Source organism: Leptosomus discolor, chromosome 5 (genome assembly GCF_034619465.1).
Source record: "Leptosomus discolor isolate bLepDis1 chromosome 5, bLepDis1.hap2, whole genome shotgun sequence".
NCBI lineage: Eukaryota > Metazoa > Chordata > Aves > Leptosomiformes > Leptosomidae > Leptosomus > Leptosomus discolor.
This window is the reverse complement of record NC_141395.1, coordinates 26,806,843-26,826,556: the sequence shown is the minus strand read 5'-3', so window position 1 is coordinate 26,826,556 and position 19,714 is coordinate 26,806,843. Positions and strand designations below refer to the sequence as shown.

General features: G+C 38.9%; 1 protein-coding gene across 3 annotated transcripts in view; it reads left to right on the top strand.

The window, feature by feature from the left end:
* The first annotated feature begins 1,500 nt into the window (after nucleotides 1–1,500).
* CWC22 (CWC22 spliceosome associated protein) overlaps nucleotides 1,501–19,714 on the top strand; it is a 36,142-nt gene continuing 17,928 nt past the window's right edge. The window contains exons 1-14 of one of the 3 annotated variants that reach the window (XM_086465422.1): nucleotides 1,501–1,523; nucleotides 2,086–2,187; nucleotides 5,610–5,677; nucleotides 6,501–6,617; nucleotides 6,740–6,997; nucleotides 7,467–7,595; nucleotides 10,377–10,545; nucleotides 10,892–10,945; nucleotides 11,878–12,013; nucleotides 12,101–12,307; nucleotides 12,425–12,487; nucleotides 12,845–12,940; nucleotides 14,194–14,275; nucleotides 15,524–15,584. In XM_086465422.1, the coding sequence (XP_086321548.1) occupies nucleotides 2,161–2,187; nucleotides 5,610–5,677; nucleotides 6,501–6,617; nucleotides 6,740–6,997; nucleotides 7,467–7,595; nucleotides 10,377–10,545; nucleotides 10,892–10,945; nucleotides 11,878–12,013; nucleotides 12,101–12,307; nucleotides 12,425–12,487; nucleotides 12,845–12,940; nucleotides 14,194–14,275; nucleotides 15,524–15,584 (1,467 nt within the window). In that variant the 5' untranslated portion in view covers nucleotides 1,501–1,523; nucleotides 2,086–2,160. Of the gene's footprint in view, nucleotides 1,524–2,066; nucleotides 2,188–5,609; nucleotides 5,678–6,500; nucleotides 6,618–6,739; nucleotides 6,998–7,466; nucleotides 7,596–10,376; nucleotides 10,546–10,891; nucleotides 10,946–11,877; nucleotides 12,014–12,100; nucleotides 12,308–12,424; nucleotides 12,488–12,844; nucleotides 12,941–14,193; nucleotides 14,276–15,523; nucleotides 15,585–19,714 lie in introns of those variants that run through there. The other 2 variants (XM_086465423.1, XM_009959768.2) reach the window with 2 other exon arrangements.

The window sequence follows — 19,714 nt, the reverse complement described above, 5'->3', positions numbered from 1 at the left end:
ACCCATGGCAACGGAAGGCTACACGACTCTGGGCACAAGCAGGAGTACCCCAGCTCCAGACCTGGCCACCTGGGCTGCCCCGGCAGCAGGTTGAGACAGGCCAAGGACTCTACAGTACTGCAGAAGACACCTCCCTCTGGACAGCTACCTAGTTGCAAGAAAGTAAAGGAGGTGTTTTCCCACTGCCATGACTGGAGCGCATGAGCAAGGGTGCAGGGGAAAAGGGAACAGGAATAAAACACCTAAAATGACACGCTTTCATCCCTGGTCATTGCAGGGATGCTGCAGACAAATACCTGCCACTCCCAGGAAACAATCTCGTGGATTGGTCTGTGAATATCATAGTTGAGCAAATTTCGTCTGTGGGAGGAACACAGTGAATTCATTAGCAGATAACACCATATTTTGGCTGTGAGTCAGCATAAGGTCAATGCACACTACGGCTCATCAGGATTACTCTGCTGTTGATGCATTTCTCCCTTCTGTTTGAAAGGGGAAAGGGTGCATAGCATTTATCCAGCATTGGTCCTACCTCACTGCCACCTTCTGCCGCCCAACAAGTACTGTCCCCCACGACATATGCATGCACAGGGAGTTGCTGGCGGGTGCAGCACAGCATACTGCCGCACGGCTCGGTTACACATGCCCTGCAGGAGCCATCTGGCTCTTGGCTGAATTAATGCCTTTCTGACCCTGATCTGCTGTGTCCTCTAGGAGTTTATTTTCATTATCTCACAGGAGCTGAAAATGAACCGTAAGCATTTTAAGACCTTACATAGCATTTTTCCTTTCCCCGCCCCCCCCCCCCCCCGCATTTAATTACTTTCACAAGCCAAAAAAAATTGTGTCTATAACGAGCCACAGGCCGTCTGTTAGCATGAGTCAGTGGTACTCAACTACTTCGAACTTCAGAGACCAAAAAAAACCCTCTAATAAACAAGTATCCTAACAGTATTGTGACACTCAACATGATATAACATATCATATTATGTATGTCTTGGACATATTTCAAGTAGCATTCAACCGGGAACTCCTGTGTAAGTGACAGAATTGTGTGGTGCAGGTGTTACTCACGGGGCAGGTGTACTAAACTCGCTCTGTGAATTCACTAGGTTTTACCAAGATGCTGGAAGACGTTGGGCAGCTTCTCACCCTCAAGGGAAGAGAGCTGACTGCTTGTTTGCCATTCCCTATATTTCTGACAGGAACCTCGCATCTTTGGTAGCCACGGGGTTGTATTTTTGTCAGCGGCTTTCACCTCCGAAGAAGCCGGCCCATGCTCTACCGCGGCTGGGCCCGCAAGATGGCCGCCGGGCGCGCGGCCGCCGCACAACTACATTTCCCGTCGTGCAGCGGCGCCCGGCGCCGGAGCCTCGAGTTTCCCCGCTTCCGCCCACAGGGCTGTAGCGTCTGCGTGCGCGCGCCGAACGCCGTCGCTGGGTGGGGCCCGAGTGCCGCGCGCTCACCGTGCGCCGCGTTCTGCCGGAAGTGACGGTGTTTCTGGCAGTGCGCGGCGACGGGTGGTAGGTGCGGGGCGCGGTGGGCCGCGGTGGGCCGCGGAGGGTGGCGGGGCTCCCGGGGGTAGGGCTGCGGGTCACCCTTCTCCCCGGGAGTGGGGGGGGGGGCCCCGAGCGCTGCCCGCCGGGTCCGCCAGCGGGTTGGGTGGTCGTGACCGTCCCTCGCAGGTCGCAGGTCAGCAGCGGGCGGGGGGACGCGGGCCAAGCAGTAGCGCGGCCCCGCGGAGAGCTCGGGGGCCGGCCGGGGCCGGGCGCCGTGTGCCCGGGCCCCTGGGCAGAGCCTGGGCGTCCCCTGCCGCGGCCTGGCCGCCGGGTCTCGCGGCTGGCTATGCCGAGGGGCCGCGGCGGGGCTGCTGGTGGCCTCCTGGCGGCCTCCTGGCTGCCGGTTTACCGCCTGCCTCTCCTCCGACAGGTGCTGTGTAACCGTGAGAGAGCTGACTAGGTGGGAGGGCGGTTCGTTTTGTTTTCAGGACTTATGCCAGCATAGTTTTAAAGAACAAATTAGAAGTGCAGGCTCCTGCGCCGTGCGCAGTAGAAAGTTTTTTTAACTGTCTTCTGTGTGTTACAGGTGAAATGTTTTTTGTATGCTGAACTCCACCTTGGCTTGTCTCTGCTGCATATTCACAACTTTTAGGGAGTCAAGATGAAGAGCAGGGTGACACAAGTAAATGTAAGTGTTCTTAAGCGTAAATTGTAGGGTTTGATTAGTCCCTTATTACTGGTTAGGTTTGTAGTTGATGTTATGTTAAATAAAACTCCTTGAATGTGAAGCAAACTGTGTATAATTGACAGCAGCTGTTTACAAGAGAAATATTGCTATGAAGTTAGTGAATTAGTTGTTGTTAGTGGTTGTTGTCCTAACAATGGAAGTTCTGAACATTATTAGCATAAAATGATAAAGTAATTACTGAAAAGTAATGATGATGGTTTAATGGAGGACATAAGTATGTGGAGGAATGGAGAAAAGAGGTGTTGAAAAATAAAAGATTATGTTAAAATGAAAAGAGAGAGAGACAGGAAGTAGCAGTTACTATGGCAACTGTATTTCTTACTGTGAAAAATGAAGTTAATGGTATCCTGGGGTGCACTAAGAAGAGTGTGGCCAGCAGGGCAAGGGAGGTTCTCCTCCGCCTTTACTCTGCCGTGGTGAGGCCACATCTGGAGCACTGTGTCCAGTTCTGGGCTCCTCCAGTTCAAGAAAGACCAGAAACTACTGGAGAGAGGAGGGCCATGAAGATGATGAGGGCACTGGAGCATCTCTTGTATGAGGAAGGGCTGAGAGACCTGGGGCTCTTTAGCCTGGAGAAGAGAAGACTGAGAGGGGACCTTATCAATACGTATAAATACCTAAAGGGTGGGTGTCAAGAGGATAGGGCCAAGCTCTTTTCAGTGGTCCAGTGACAGGACAAGGGGCAACATGCACAAACTGGAGCACAGGAAGTTCGATCTGAACATGAGGAAAAACTTCTTTACTCTGAGGGTGACAGAGCACTGGAACAGGCTGCCCAGGGAGGTTGTGGAGTCTCCTTCTCTGGAGATATTCATAACCCGTCTGGATGCGATCTTGTGCAACCTGCTGTAGGTGAACCTGCTTTAGCAGCGGGTTGGACTAGATGATCTCCAGAGGTCCCTTCCCACCCCTGCCACTCTGTGATTCCCTTTTAAAAGCTGTGTGGTACATTTCTGAATGGATGGGAGTGATTTTTAGGAATGCAAGAAGAAAATTGCTTTAAAATTGCTCTTCTAAAAAGATGGTTTAGAAATACCACATTTGTAAGGTACAGTAAATTTGGGACAGGTTAGCGGAGCAATACTCTTCTGATACAAGTCTCAAATCTATGATATATCTATCTCTGCCTGTGTTTGTAGAGTTTGACCCTGCATAGGCTTCTTTACTCTTTTTGTTCCAACTTCTCTGACTGAAGTGGCTTTTAACAGGGATGGTTGAGGGATAGTTTGATACCTTCTCATATCTTTCCAATCTGGTGGTTATGGTGTAGTGCTCTCTCATCTGTCAAAATTTGGCAAAAGCATGCTGTTTGGACACCTCCACTTAGTCATCTTGATCAGAATGGGTAAGGAAGAAGACTGTAACTTGTGGCAGAAAGCTTGGTCACAGAGAGCTGAGGGGGACAAGTTCTTCAGCAAACATAGCTGCTTTTGCAGGAAGACGTGATAACTGGCAAATACAGGGATGTCCATGTTTTATTTCCGTGAACACTTGTCTTTTTGGGTCTGCTTGGGCAAAGGCAGGTGATGTAGAACTCAGAATGGATCATCGTAAAAAGACCCACTTATTCCCATCTGCTAAATATTATTTAAGTATGGTAACTGTTCTGTAGTTCTCAAAGGTGTTTATTTCTATTGCCACTTTCTTGGAATCTTAGGATATAATCTTGCATTATATTATTTTGGGAAAAGAATGATGTAAGGCCTTTTTTAACCTTGAATGATTTCAGTCATCTGCTGTATGGTATCGTCCCACAAATTAGTATCGAAAGAGGAAGAAAACCTTGGTGAAAATACGTGGATTTCTTGTACTAGCTTTGCCATCAAGGATAACATTACTCTGAAATTAAATTTTCAGATGGATGTTACTTTTGTAGGAATGCATACACCCTGTAAATGATGCAAGGCATAAGTATGTATTTACATATATATGCACGCACTCCAGTGTGAGTGATAGCAAGGCAGCCTCGTTGGTGTATTGATAGATGATGCTCATAATCCTTGTGTTATTATTTCTGTAGGAAGCCTCAGTCAGTGTTGGTTTTACTTGCACAAGTCATTATAAACACCACACTTGCCATTTAGTAAAGGTACTCTTCTTTCTAATGAAGTTTTTGGAGATAATTTCGTATAACTGTCCATCACGATCTGCTTATGAAGTCAGTGTCGTCATACTCTGCTAAACAACAGTTTTAACTGGTTCTTTGGTGGGGCAAAACCTGATGTACTAGCATGTTAATGGATACAATGCCACTTCAACAAATGAGATGAGTATTTCTGGAAAAGGTTCAGTCAAGGTGCATAAGCAAGCCCTTGCATTGAGTTTCTGCATCAAGGTGAAATGTTAGCTATTTCACAGCTGATCACTGGCTGATAACATGAGATTGTGGTTCTGAAAAATCATAAATAATATTTTAAGGGAAGAGGAGATACTTACAATGAAGGTGTAGAGGTTATAAAAGCTGCTTCTTGGCAGTACCAAAGTAGTTTTGAAACATCTCAATGAGATGAATGTTTTTCTTTGTGCGTTGTAGATGCTGTTATGCTCCAATTTTTGTGTATGACTCCATGCTTCTATATGTCATGGTTCAGCCCACAGAATTTGCTGTGAACTGTGTATCACTTAAACAATCCTGCAAACTTACATTTCAAAAAAATGTAGAATTAAATTTACTTCCAGAATCTGTCAAGTGGAACAGTGTAACTTAGGTGTTTATAATGTATGAAGTTAGGAATGACTGATGAGAAGATAAATCCTGGTTAGTAAAAAGGAGGAAGGTAAGGAGAAATTATGCAATAAAGCGGATTTTTAGGAGAGGAAAGACACTCTTCAAACAAGAAGTAGTAGCATTCTCTTAATGATATTGCATGTGACGCAAGAAGGCGTAAAATGGTCTGTGGAAGAAGCAAGCAGGAAAGGCAGACCAAAGATCCATCTACTTCAATCTCCAGCAGTAATTGACAGCAGATACCTTGAAAAGTTTAGGAACAGGGCAGCCATAAAAGCATTTGCTCACATACTCTCGGTCTCTGCCTATTTGCAGCTTCCTGAGCCAGCCAAATTTTTTGTGGTAACCCATGTAAATTTTTCTTCAGTGTTTGTCCAGTCTCGTGAATCCATGTAGGCATATGGCGTCTGCAGCATCCTGTAGCAGGGAGTCCTGCGGCTTGACTACTTGTTGTTTAAATCCAGCTCTCCTTGTCATAACTGTCGGCCATTGGCTTTATTTGATGGCCATTAATGGTAAAGGAGTAGGGACCTGAAGACGTGGTGTGCTTTGATCTCAAGATACATGTGCTCACAGTAATTAATATATGATGTTGGGGCTTGATTTTTTTTTTTTTCTTTCTGTTTTCTTAAAGCATGGTTCCAGTTACGAAAGGAAGGAAAACTATGGTTCACGCCAAAAAAGTTTGTCTCCAGAGGACAGGTAGAATGTTTGATTTTTACACCATAAGATTCTGTATATATGCCTCACATAGTGAGTTTAAGTTAAAAAAAAAAAAAAACCAACCAAAAAAATCAGGTTCTGTTTCTTTTTATATATTACCATAACTGCGCAGTGAAAAATAGGTGGTAGGTTTAATAGAATACTTGCATGTCAATATAGCAATAATTAGATTTGTTAGTAAAAGTAAATCTTTTACAAAATCCTTAACATTCAGTTAAATCGTCACAAGACTTGAAAATGCAAATTAAATGCCAGCTCTTTTACTTGGACTTGCTTGTTGCTGATACCACAGTTGTTACTTTAGAGCAAGATTATTGATGCCAGCAGGAGGTGGAGAAATATCATTTGAAGTGCAGTCTACCAAGGCATGATATGAACTATTACCAGTATACTTTTAATTTTGTGTTTTAGTTGGAAAGAAACCTTTTGTGCTAAACACAATATCATTTTTTTCTAATGGTGTCTACACAAGCAGAAGTAGGTGAAACAAATGAATGCATATGTTCCAAGGAATGCATGGTGCTGAATTTACCTTTGGGATTTGATGTTACTACCATTTAGCATTTAATTTTAAGTACTAGGAGGAGCTTCCTTTTACAGTGGTGCTTTGATTTTCTTACTATTTTTTGCTGACAACAAATTACGATAACAGGAGCATCTTCTATCTGAATATATGTGTATTGAAACTCAGGTTGCAGAAGTGGAACAGTTTTGTATTGTAACATTGTATTGGAAGTAGATATTAATAGCATTGCTTTTCTAAGCCTATTACTAAGAATTTTGTGTCTTGGGTTGCGAATAGGGATATAGAGCGTGACAGGTCTCCGTCTCCCAGAAAGAGAAGATACTCCGATGAGAGCAGATATGATCAGGAGTATTCAAGAAGGGAATACTATGATGACAGAACTTCAGAAGGAAGGTATTAAGCCCTTCCTTAATCAGTAATAAAATACTCATTTTAAACAATAAATCATGAAAACTTTTCACCAACCCTTGGGTGTTTGGTGGTTTTGGTTTCATTTTTTTGTTTGTTTTTTTTAGAAGGATGGAAAGGGGGAGAGACAGATACCATGAGAAATGGGAGGAGAGAGAATCTGATCGAAGGAAGCAGAGAAGATATTCATCACCTGATCATAGGAGTCCAGAGAGGTCAACAGTCCAGAGCTCACTTGCTCATGATGAGACCACTTCAAAGAAGAAGAAAGAAGAAGTGGATCCAATTCTTACTCGCACAGGTGGTGCGTATATTCCACCTGCCAAGCTCAGGATGATGCAAGAGCAAATCACTGATAAAAATAGGTGAGTTGAAGGTAACATTAGAATTTTTACTGAAAAGCAAACCAGTAAAGAGTTTTAGTGAGTGTTGGTGAAAATGGGATACCTTTTGAGGACTGTGATCATTCTTTTGAAGATACACTTGTAGCAGAAGAAAGGTGAGAGAATTGAATTATGACTGTACCTGCTTCTGCTGCAGAGTGTAAATGGAAAGTGGGATACAGAACGTAACAGGGGATTTTTGGAGTATCTTAGAAAAACAAACGTACTGGGTTATATCATATCTGTGGAGAATTACATTTTAGTATATCATGTTGGTTCAGTGATTTCCTAGTAGTCAAATGTATAATTGTGAACTAGTCTTCAGTGACTATTTTCTTGCCTGTTTTACTGATTACATCTTACATTCACGCTTTCATATATATATGTATATAAATTCACTCGGTGCTGCCTCAAATTTAAGCATTAATAATTTGTGATACCTTTGTAATAGCTTGGCATATCAGAGGATGAGTTGGGAAGCCTTGAAGAAGTCGATCAATGGTCTTGTCAATAAAGTGAACGTTTCTAATATAGAAAATATCATTCATGAGCTCCTTCAGGAAAATATTGTTCGGGGAAGGTAAGCTTAGTATTTTAAAACAATTATTTTGTTTTTCTGCTAATATGTGTACTGGTCATGTGTACATCACTGTGCACTATGTGTAGTGTAGGGATGCTAGTCAGATTTTAAAATTAACCTTAGGCTACATTGTCCTATGCAGAGTAGTCTGCTACATGAGGAACTGGCCAGTGGGCAAAGGGATTGTATATTTGGAGCAATAAGAGTGCAACAGGTGGTACGTGTTTTCTTTTGTTAAAGGTTTTACCTATGCAATTTACAGATGTCTCTGCCTATTTACTTTGGATTTTTTCCAGTGGGACAAATAGGTTTTACAGCCAGTATTTAGCAAAACAAGTTTTACTACAGTTATCTGGCTGGATTGCTTGTTGTTGTAATGTAGGGAAATTACGCTATTTGAGCCTTGGTACTAAGACATGGTGACTGTGCAAGTACTGTGATGAATTTCCTTGCTTTAATTTTAATGTCAATAGAGGTTAATTATGCTGGTCTAAAGGTATATGGGTTTCTAAGATTTGCTACCATTTAAACAAACAAAACCAGACCACCAGCACCAAAAAAAAACCCGCTCTGAATAAAATATCCGGAAATAATTCTGTTACATTTCGGACAGATAGCAACACTTTGTCCTGTCACAACTTAGGCACTGTTATTTGAGGAGGTTTTAGGTAAGGAGTGTGTTACTTGTCATACCTGATGGGAAGATCAGATCGTACAAATAGCATAAAAATAACATAAGAGAATTAAGTGAAATCTAGAGAGTGAGCAAGTAGTTTTCGAATGTGATTTCTGTTAACAGTAATAATAAAGTCTCGAAACAGTCAGTTATAGAACTGCTTTTTACTTACCTGCATTTAATGTCCCAGAAACTTAATTTTCATACAAGGAGTAATATTTTTAGCTTAAAAATGAGCTTGTTGAATGTTTTTAGAATACTCTTGCCTGTTGAAGTTTTTGTGTGTGGCTTGTAAACTTCAAAATAATGTAGATGGAAAATGGCACTGTTTCCCTTCAACTTACAATTAATTTTGACTTCCAGATTTGCACAAAGGTGCATATAAAAGTAATGACATGAAGTTTTGCCTAGCTGTAAAGACTTTTTCTGAGCTTTCGAAGTAGAGGATAAATAGGATCTGACCCAGACCAGTTTCAGTTTGCAAGCGAGAAGTTTCAAAATGAAATACTCTGTTCCTGTGCCCTAGTATGAAATGAGTTCTAGTCCATGTGTCAGCCTCCAAAGTAAGAAGGAATTAGTTCCTTACCCACTTTGTAATTAGTACCATGTAGGAGGTTTTTGGAAGATTTCAATAGACCACAAAGAAGATAGTTGGATATCAGTGTGCACTTTGAAGATTTGTGTTTGGAGGGCTTTCCCCCTGTCCTCCTCCCCCCCCATTTGTAAGGGAGTAATACAGCGAAAGTTAAATTCTATGTGCTAGAGCATTAGAAAAGTCAAAACTGACAGGGGAGGAAAAAAGGTCCCATTCTTTTCATTTAGTCTTGTTATTAACATAAGAGAGACCGTTAGTGTAATAAAAGAACTATTATCTCATGAGCCCTGTGTTTAGATTCATTTAGGCTCTAAGTAGTAGTCTTTTATAGTCAGTTCTCAGTTCCGAAACAATTATTATGTTGAAAATATTATATGCAGTTTCAACTGAGAAAAGCATTACTTTGCCAATTCTGGTTTTACTGAACATCCAGTTTTATTACTTCTAGGTAGACCTTTATTGTTAGGGACCTTTTATGGAAATATAATTTTTATTTCTTAGAAGCTTGTTTTGAGTTGTTATACTAGAACACAATGCTTTGTTTTTCACAGTTGCAGAGCAGATGTTTTTTCTGTCATAAACACGATTTTGTTTTTTCAACTGAGGAAAAGAACCAGCAGAGTCATACAAATTTCAAAGTTAAAAGCCTGCACTGAGGTTAAAAAAGGAATAATTGCAGGATACAAGATGAAGACTTTTTACGTGCTCATCATTTTCAAATGTAGTTCTAATAAGAACAATGTTTAATGAAAGATAAGGTATCAGTTTGAGAATCTCTCTGCTCAGACACATTTGGGCAACTCATTTTGTAAAACTCCCATTTGTGGTGTGATGTCATTATTTAACCCAGCTGGCAATTAAGTGCCACACAGCTGCTTGCTCACTCCTCTGCCCCTGGTGGGATGGGGGAGAGAATTGGGGGCTGGGGGGGGGGAGTAAAACTCATGAGTTGAGATAAAGACAGTTTAATAGGACAGGAAAGGAAGGGAAAATAATAATAGAATGTACAAAACAAGTGATGCACAATATAGTTGCTCACCACTCGCTGACTGATGCCCAGCCAAAATCCTCGAGCTGTGGTCGGTGCCTCCTGGCCAACTGTCCCAGTTTATATACTGAGCATGATGTCCTATGGTGTGGAATATCCATTGAGTTGGTTCGGGTCAGCTGTCCTGGCCATGATCCCTCCCAGTATCTTGTGCACCTGCCTCCTTGCAGAGCATGGGAAACTGAAAAATCTTTAGCTTAGGATAAGCACTGCTTAGCAACTACAAAAACATGGTTGTGTTATCAATGTTATTCTCACACTCAATCCAAAACACAGCACTATGTCAGCTACTAGGAAGAAAATTAACTGTCCCAGCTAAAACCGGGATGCATGGTATGAAAATGACTATCTAGTATCTTCTAAGTGTTCCAACTGTACAAAACCATTCTGTGTGATACTTACTGAATAAAAACATTACATGTTTTATTACCAGAAAAATCTTGAACTTACGTATTTTTACAGGGGGTTGCTGTCTAGATCCATTTTGCAAGCTCAGAGTGCCTCTCCAATTTTTACCCATGTTTATGCAGCTCTTGTGGCAATTATCAATTCAAAGTTTCCAAATATTGGTGAATTGATTCTCAAGAGGTTGATACTAAATTTTCGCAAAGGATATCGCAGAAATGATAAGGTATGTAAAATGTGAAGTAGCAACAGGCTGAAACTGGTAATTCTGCTGCGTTAACCTTGTATCAAGTTTGTTCAAATTACATGCTTCAAAGGAACACAGCCAAGACCTGTGGGTTGGGACCTGTCATTAATACATCAAGTATAGTAGTATTAGAGTACCATGAAAGCTTGACAACCTATTCTGGGTTGGTACTATGACAGTTTTTTTTTTTTTTTTTTTTAAATCGCAAAATTAGTTTCGTGTCTTAATTTGATTGAGAGATGCACAAATCTGTAGTATGTCTGAGTTACAAATTTTTTCTTCCATATATGATGTGTTGAAATTTCTTGGTTTATTTCTTTTGCAGCAACTCTGTCTAACATCTTCGAAATTTGTTGCACATTTGATGAATCAGAATGTGGTATGTTACTTTGCGTTTCTACTCAATCCAAAACCTATATCGCTATTTCTTTAGTTTCAAGCTAGCAGTAGACTAAGTGAAGATGTGCTCACTGTTCTAAAGGTTACTGAAAATCTGAGTTCAGGTTTCCTTTTAATGCCTGCTTTAAGTTGTTAGGACACTTTTAGAAAAGACATTGGTAATTGCTTATGCAGTTATCATCACTTACTGTTGCAGTTATGCTCCAGAGCTTCCCCAGACTTTGTAAATATGTTTGGGCTAGTATTCATACAAATCTTTATGCAAAGCAAGCATTGTCTGAGGCTCTGTCCCACAGATCTAAAACAGAGTTTTCTTACAACACTGTCATTGATTTAAATGTCTGTGAAGGCAGAACTAGACTCAGTTTCATCTAAATCAAATTTGTATCCAGCTCTATGCCACTTTTGTATGTGTTAGAAATCAGGATAATCCCATTTAAATAATGGCAAGAAGCAGTGTTTCAGGGCTGCATTGGGATGTACAGCGTTCTGGTAAAGAGGAAACTAATCTGAGATGTGCCATTTGCTTATATGCCTGATCCTGGAGACCCTGATATAATTATAGACACAATGCACTTACAACTAGTTGTGTTAATCTAAGTGGTGTTTTATTTGCTTCTTGAAATGCAGTCTCTTTTTTTTCTTAATGGCAAAATGTTTTTAATTGCTTGCTTGTTCATGCCAATAGCATGGTCACATTAACTACAAAGTTGATGTAAATCGAGTGATAAAATTGTATTAGATGTTTGAACTTTCTCTTAATTAGCTTTGTCCCACTACTGTTGCCTTGCGTGTATGATTAAACAAGTGTGTTGTGGCATCCTCAAAGGCTGGACTGCTCTGTCAAGTAAATCACTGTCATAGTTGTGTAACATTGTGCATCTGAATTCTTTACTGATATTCCTTCCATAGGCTCATGAGGTTTTATGTTTGGAAATGCTCACTTTGCTGCTTGAAAGGCCTACTGATGACAGTATTGAAGTAGCAATTGGATTTATTAAAGAGAGCGGGCTCAAATTAACAGAAGTTTCTCCTAGAGGTATCAATGGTAAGTATAATTAGCCAGGACATTTGTCTTTTTGGTGTTTGTATTAGTAAATCTTTTTCGTATTTACATTTCTGTCTTTTTCCAAAGCAATCTTTGACCGTCTTCGACACATTCTGCATGAATCTAAAATTGATATGCGTGTTCAGTATATGATAGAAGTCATGTTTGCTGTACGGAAGGATGGCTTCAAGGATCATCCAATCATTCCAGAAGGGTTAGATCTAGTGGAAGAGGAGGATCAGTTTACTCATATGTTGCCCTTAGAAGATGACTACAACCCAGAGGATGTTCTTAGTAAGTTAGAAACAGAAGATAATTCTATGGCTACATTCCTCATGAAAACAAATTTAAGATTAAATATTCATTTTCTTCATTTTATATTTTAAATAAAGATTCTCTTTTATTCTAAAGATGTTTTCAAGATGGATCCGAACTTTCTGGAAAATGAAGAGAAATACAAAATGCTGAAGAAAGGTAAGGGGGTGTGTGCGTACATGTTTTATATATATGATATCTGTGTATTTTCACACTTATTTATAGGGCATTTACTTATCCAGCTATTGTTGCCAACCTTTATTTTTCAACAGTGGGTGATACTTGTGTCCCACGTAACTGTCTGTCTGTTCATCATGGACCTTTCCAGTGTATTCCAATTTTCTTCAGTATTGTTTCTCTAGTGACATTTTTGTTTGGTCATGACATACCTGGTTTTTTGGCTCTGCCACATTCTCCACCTGAGATGCCCTTTCACTCTTACGTGTTAGGTAAGTTTTTTTGGTAACGAAACCACTGTGGTCTATATTCCTTTAATCTGGGATGTCGCTCTTTCAGAGATTCTTGATGAAGGTGATAGTGAATCTGAAGCAGATCAAGAGGCTGGAAGTAGTGAGGAAGATGAAGATGATGATGAAGAGGAGGATGAAGATGGTAAGTGTGTGACTGGCACCTTCTTAGTGATTGATTGGTCGTAGATGAAACGGGAAAGAAAAGTTTAATGTGTTACACATTTTGCGAAAGTAACAATGTTCAAATGTTAAGGGATGTTTTAAGCTTAAATTATTCTTGGATCTTAAGTGTTTACTGGCAAATAATGTAAAAGTAACAGTCTAAAAGGAAGTATTCAGGACAGGCAGAAAATGAAAAGCCACTTTGCCTGATTGTTCTTGACCATATCAGTTTCATGCAAGAAAAGCCTTACAAACAAAACATTAGCAATAACGAATGTGAAATCACTTCCTTAAAATCTAGCAAAGGCAGCCTTTCAGGAGGCTTTCTAGTGCTCTATCATATTTTTAAGTCACTTTCAAAATCAGAATGGGTTTTCTTAAAACTATATTTATGTTCTCTGTATCTCACTTCTTACTTCAGCCTCCTTTCTTCATCTTTAGTGGAAGCAGTCAGTGTTTACACATTTTCAAAGAAAAAGTATTTCATTCCCAAGAAACAATTTGATGGATAAGCATAACCACAATGTTTGTGCAGATTATGTCAGTAATTGAAAAGCCAGCAAAGTCCTGTTCTTGTAGAATACCAGGAATGGATTTCTTCACCAGTTTACTGGAGTATTTCACAGAAGAGCAGAGCTTCCAGGGTGATGAAAAATATGTGAATTCACATAACTTTTCATCATTTATGCTACTGCCAAACTTTAAAAGAGTGAAGGAACAGCGAATACCTTACGAAGATGTTCCTAGAATGGTTCTAATTTGGAATGGATTTTTCTGCACTTGCTCTAGGATAAAACAGAACTTTGCAGAATCTATAATGTAGATCCTACACATAATAGAAACAAAGAATTTCCTGTTAAAATCAGGGAAAGCATTATATAGTTAAATTAGGCAGAAAATACCTTGCTAATAATGGAGACAAGAGATGTTAAACCCAGAGGTTGCAGTGGCTAAGTTGCATGAATGGTCTTTAAAAGGAAAGTTATCCTATAAATCTATCTTTGAATATTTGCCTGTTAGTTACAGATGAGGCAAATACTGATTCTTCTTTTTTTCCTTCTCTGTAAAAATAGTAAAAAAAATCCAGACATAAGCCTGCTAAACAGTCCCAAATATTTCTAGAAAAATTATTACATGGTGTGCTACGGACATAGTAAATAGAGCTGTTCTAAGAGATTACATGTATCTGCCTTAATGTTTTGCTCTTTACAAAACCATGTTTTTCGTTCCCAGGTCAGAAAGTTACTGTCCATGACAAAACAGAAATTAACCTGGTCTCCTTCCGTCGTACAATTTATCTTGCTATTCAGTCAAGGTAAATACAAGATAATTTCTATGCACGAGTGTAGTTCTTTTGAAATGGGTGAACTGGAATTCTTTCTTTTAAACTCTCTTTTTTTAATGTGTAATTTAAAAAAAAAAAAAAAAAAAGGCAGGGAAGTGTTCTTTATGGAGCCCGACCGGATTGTATGGGTATGCAGATTCTCATTCTGGGGTAAGTCCTGTTTGTTTCAAAATGTTTGAATAGTGCACTGGGACTTTTCCATGAGGTTTGCTGTAAAAGTTTTCTGAGTGAACAAAGGTCAGTGATCTTCAGATTATATAGCATCTTAAGAATTTCTGAAAAAATGTGTGGCACGCTTAAAGTAGAGATGATGTAGAGTTTCTCCACATCTGAGAGTAAGTAGTTCTGCAGTGTGGTACAACTTAGGCCTGTTGCCATCTGCATTGTTTGGAAGATCAGTATACAAATACCAACCCTGAAGTGCACTGTATTTGTATTCATCTTGAGAATGAAATCCCCTTGCGGTACATGGCACAGATAATCAAAACATGGTGGTATGACTCCTGTGTCACCTGGGTGAAAGGAGAGATTAATCTGTTGCATGCCACTCAGTTCCATCGTTAAGAGTAGGCATGGCCCACAATGTTCTGCAGGTCTGAACCTGCATGAGGAGTGAGATAATGTAGTTGTGCTATTGATGATTAGACATATGAATTGATGCTGTACTGGGATGTATGAAAGGATCTTACATTTCTCAAAGTCACTGTTTAGTGCTTTCTTGCCATACTTAAGTTTGTTCATCTTATGCTTGGGTGGGGGGAGGTACTTCCTGGTAGCTGAAGGCTTTCAGTAGGCAAGAATGGGAGTGCAAAGAGGTGAGTGTGGTATATACTGCTTTTGGAGCTTATGTACAGTGCTTGCATTTCATTGTTTATCAAGATGTGCAAAATGAGCTCACATGTTTTTGTTTTGCTAAGTTTTGTACGATGATGTAATGGTAATATGATCAGAGTCATCTTGTTTTCAGATTGTCTGCAAATGTAATGACTTTGGATTAATTTTCAGATATAAACTCATGAAATATAAAGTGTTTATTAAAAGAAACCACAGCAACAGAAAACCCAGCAAAACAAACAGCTTTCTGAATGTTAATGAGATACTTTATTTCAAAACAGTTGAAGTTTTAGCACCAACAATTGATCTTAATACAATCCTGAAATGTTTTCAGTGTAGTGTATATTGCACAGATAATGAGAAGTATTTTTTCTGTTATTGCAGCTTGGACTTTGAAGAATGTGCTCACAAATTGCTGAAGATGGACTTTCCTGAAAGTCAGACTGTAAGCCTTGCTTCTTATCTTTTGTGTTACTAACATTATTAAGTAGTAGTACTGTGGTAGTATCTAGAATCCTTACTCTTCTCCTGGTACCTAGTTGTATAGCAAGCAGTTGAATGAGAGTGGTTCCTTACAGCTGTTCTTCAAAATGAGTCTTAGAACTTTTAGAGCAAATAGGCTGACACATTTCGTAAGACATTTGTCTTATGCAATTGCACCTTTCTGTCAAGCAGTCCAAATGTTTGCTCGTAGTCCGTTTGCAAAGGTTTGTTGGTTGGACTGTTAAGACTTTTATCGTATGACAAAAGTACTGTAGCAAGGCAGTCATTCTCAGAGCTCTGTCTCTGAACAAACTCAGAGTTGATCATGTTTGTAGGCAGCTGTAGACTTTATCAGTGGGGCTTGAAATTTAGTGTAGTGCTAAAAGAATGGGTAGTTTTGTTGCTTTCATAGACCTCTTTGACATACAGTGTATTGAATTAAAGCAGTTTTAAGTATGATTGCTTTGTTGTAATTTGGAGATCATCAGTCAGAGTCTGTTTTGTCTTCAGGCACTGTAAGATCAATACAATTGGTATGTTTTCAAGTAAAGGAAGCTGTCCTTCAGCTAGTACTTATACTAGATCCTGGTAGAAGGTAAATACCTATTTAATTACATAAAGACATTTTCAGTCAGCTGTAAGCTATCATCATGAGAATTGTACTGGAGAGAGCTGTTAATTTTCTTGTGGCTTTAATTATCAGTATTCTGCTTTATTTGAAACTATGTGTAGAAGTAATCTTATTAGTATAATAGTAACTAGTGAATGGACATCAGCTACAGTTAGGTGCTCTTTGAAAACTTGGTTTAGGCTAGTAATCAGAAATTGGTTTGCCTATTTTTTTCAGTTCTACTATTTTGGTACTAAGCAGTTTGCATGGAAGTAAAATAAGAATGCAGATGATTGTTGTGTGTTCTCTTATCTAATTCTCTAATTCTGTGCGTGAAATGCAATACTAAGCATGCATTGGATTATAGTTGTCAGTGAAGCATAACCTCAAAATTCTAAAGAGAAAAAAAAAATCTTGTTTTCCAGCAAATAATTCCACTATAAAGAATAAAGATCACAATCTAGAATATACATGCTGGATCATACAATGGAGATGTAACTTGTGTAACACTGCCTGGTAGGTAACTGCCCAGAGAACTAGTTAGCTGTTGGTATTTAATACCATTGCACTCTTTTAATTACTAACTATTCTGTGGGCAAGATCTACTCAGAAAAAATAAATTTACTGAGGGAAGAAAAAAAAAAGCACGAAACCAACCTGTTAGTCAATCTTAGGTGCATTAAAAAAAAAAGTAGCTTTTCTTTCGCCACTTTATTTGGTATTTCTGAGATTTGCCTTAATATTTCCTGCCAGGTTATTTTCTTTTGCTTATGTGAATCCTTTGCTTGCTGCAAATAAAAATAACCAGACATACACAGATGAATTTAAGGTGTTACTTTTCATGTACTTTATGGGGTGCTAATTTACTGAATATGAAGCTTTTTGTATTACATAATCCTGTGAAGGGCTTTATTTCTGTCTCATCTTGAGAAACTTTCTATTTCCCCTGTCAATCACAAATTAAAAATACATGAATGTTACTGTATGCAAAAATAAACGTGCAAACATGGGGTTTTTTTCCTGCTGCACTGCAAACACAGAAATTGTTACTCCTGATTTTGTAGGAAAGGTCTCAGAGCAACTTTGAGACTTAAGACAGTATGGGTAAGTTGAATGTATATGGAACTGTTGGGAATCAGTTAAATACAGTGCTAACTAATTTAGAGTACAGTAGCTTTCCAACCGGCAGCACTATAATCTCTGAAATGTTTTCACTGACATTTATGTCTCTTCAGAGAACAAATGGTTGGAGGAGACAAGATATGATATCCCACTAGCTGTCTAGTCAAGTCTTTAGGCAATATTACTTTGTTCCCTTAATGTCTCATTTGAACAGATTCTTTCCTGTCACTTTGTGCTTTGGAAAATGTTTAAGATACGCTAAGCATCACAGGTTTTAATTCAAAATTAATTAAATTTTGTCATTTATCTTAATTAAAATTTATAGCATTCTTTGAAAACTGCTACATATGTAAGAATTTGTGTATTTGAATATTACGGTTTGTGAAGCTTAGATAATTTATTTTGGGTAGCATACCACCCTATTAAAAAAAGGAATCTGAGGTGATGTAGTTATGATTCAGCTGTAATTGCTATGAATGAAATGCTTTTAAAACAAATGCGGAAATGTTGTTTTTGGCATTTTGTATGTCTGTGCAAGTATATATCTCTCTAAAAAGATAAAAATAAATTAGTATCAGCCTGTGATTCAGTGCTAGTTGTAGAAATTGCTACAATTCAAGGTTCAAAACTGCTGTAAAACTGCGTCGTCAGTCACATGAGGTGTTATCTTTGTGCTGATTTCTTTTTTTTTCCCTGCTGATAATCATCATTACTTTTCACTTCACCTTAATCAAACATGTGAGAGCTTTGACTTGCTCAGTGTATAGACTTACAGCTCTTGAGGAGTGTTTATGGGAGCAAAAAGAAAAAAAATCTGAGGTTTCCTGATCAGTGAGGGAGTAAAAGGAACAACCAGATAGACAACAAAATTATTTGAGGGTTTATGGGGCTCAAGTGTGTCTGTGTGGATAAAACACTAAATGCATTCAGCAGGAAATTTCTAGTTGAATTGACTGCCAGTATCTAAACACGGAAAATAATACTTTGTTCTTTCAGGTTAATATCTTCTGATTGAAGCCTTTATTGAATTGCTTCCCACTGCCTTCGTTATCAAAACAAACCAAAGGATTATTTTTTTAGCCATAAAGCACTTTCTTTTTTTGTCTTGTTTTGTCTTGTTTTACTGAAAGCTTCAGCAACCTGTATTGCAGGATGTTGTGTCTTTGTACTTTATGATTCAAAGCTTTAACCAGTCTTGAGAAGTTCCTGAAATGTTTGCTGAACTTTTGGGTGAATCTTCAAAGTTTATTTATGTTTGTAAGAAAACTGCAATTTAGATCAAGTGTAGGAGAGGTGATGATGTCATGGTTGGCTGTTTCTTACAGTGAAGACCCTGTAGGTAGGAGCTCGTTTTCTATGTCAACTCATGTTCGAAAGGGGGTTACCATGAGAAGCAGGTGCTAGAGTGTTTGACTGAAGTATTGTTTAATGCAGTTTCTACTCCTTAAAAATCAGGTGAAAACTAAAATTCTTATTGCAAAATTTTTGTTCAAATGAAGTCTAATTTTACGGTAACTTCATGTTCCTTCTGGAAGGCTTGACTTAATAAAACCATCTTTCTTTAATTCTGTTAAGATGTATTTTCCACAGGTTTTGAGTAGTGAATTGTCATTTAAATACAGTCTAAAAGATAAGAACATTCAAAACCTAAAGACGGACATGAACAACAGTTTTGAGACTAATACAGTTTTAACAACTTTTCTTGCAGGTTAATTGTACCAGAAATCTTTATGTGCAGAGATTTTTGGTGTGATAATAGGGCTGAGTTCAGGAATATATTTAGCAGTTTTTATCAGTGGTTGAATTTTCAGATTAGCGCGTCACGTTAACTGCTGTGCAACACAAGTGTTTGTGTGCTTAATACCAGTAATGGATCTGTCGCACAGCTCTGACTGGCAGAAAGAGGATTAAGGTTCAAATGGATAATCTACGGAATACAACAACATAATACTGCTTTTTGGCATTGCAGATTAGTACTGGGTGCTGAGGGGAATGTTGGCAGTCTTTTTTTTTTTAATTATTTACTAGCCTAAAATTGTTGTGTTCTGACTTGAGATGAACCCATTTTTCGTTTTGCCTTGAACTGATATGCTGCTTTTTCAGAAGCAAATGGTGCTGTTAAACAGAGATGTCCATCTTCCATTTCCCATCTGATTTTTAGTCTCCAGCTGTATATTCTCCTTCCTCGAAATCCTCAAAATACTCATTTATTTCCATCTCCTCATCCTTTAGTTTTACCCACCCCTTTTTTTTGGGTGAAAAGTATGCCTACTACAGTGTCCTGTTTTTCTTTCTCTAGAAAACACCTTTTCTTTCCATATTTTTTTTCCAGGTTCACAAGCGCAGTTTTTGTTTTCAGT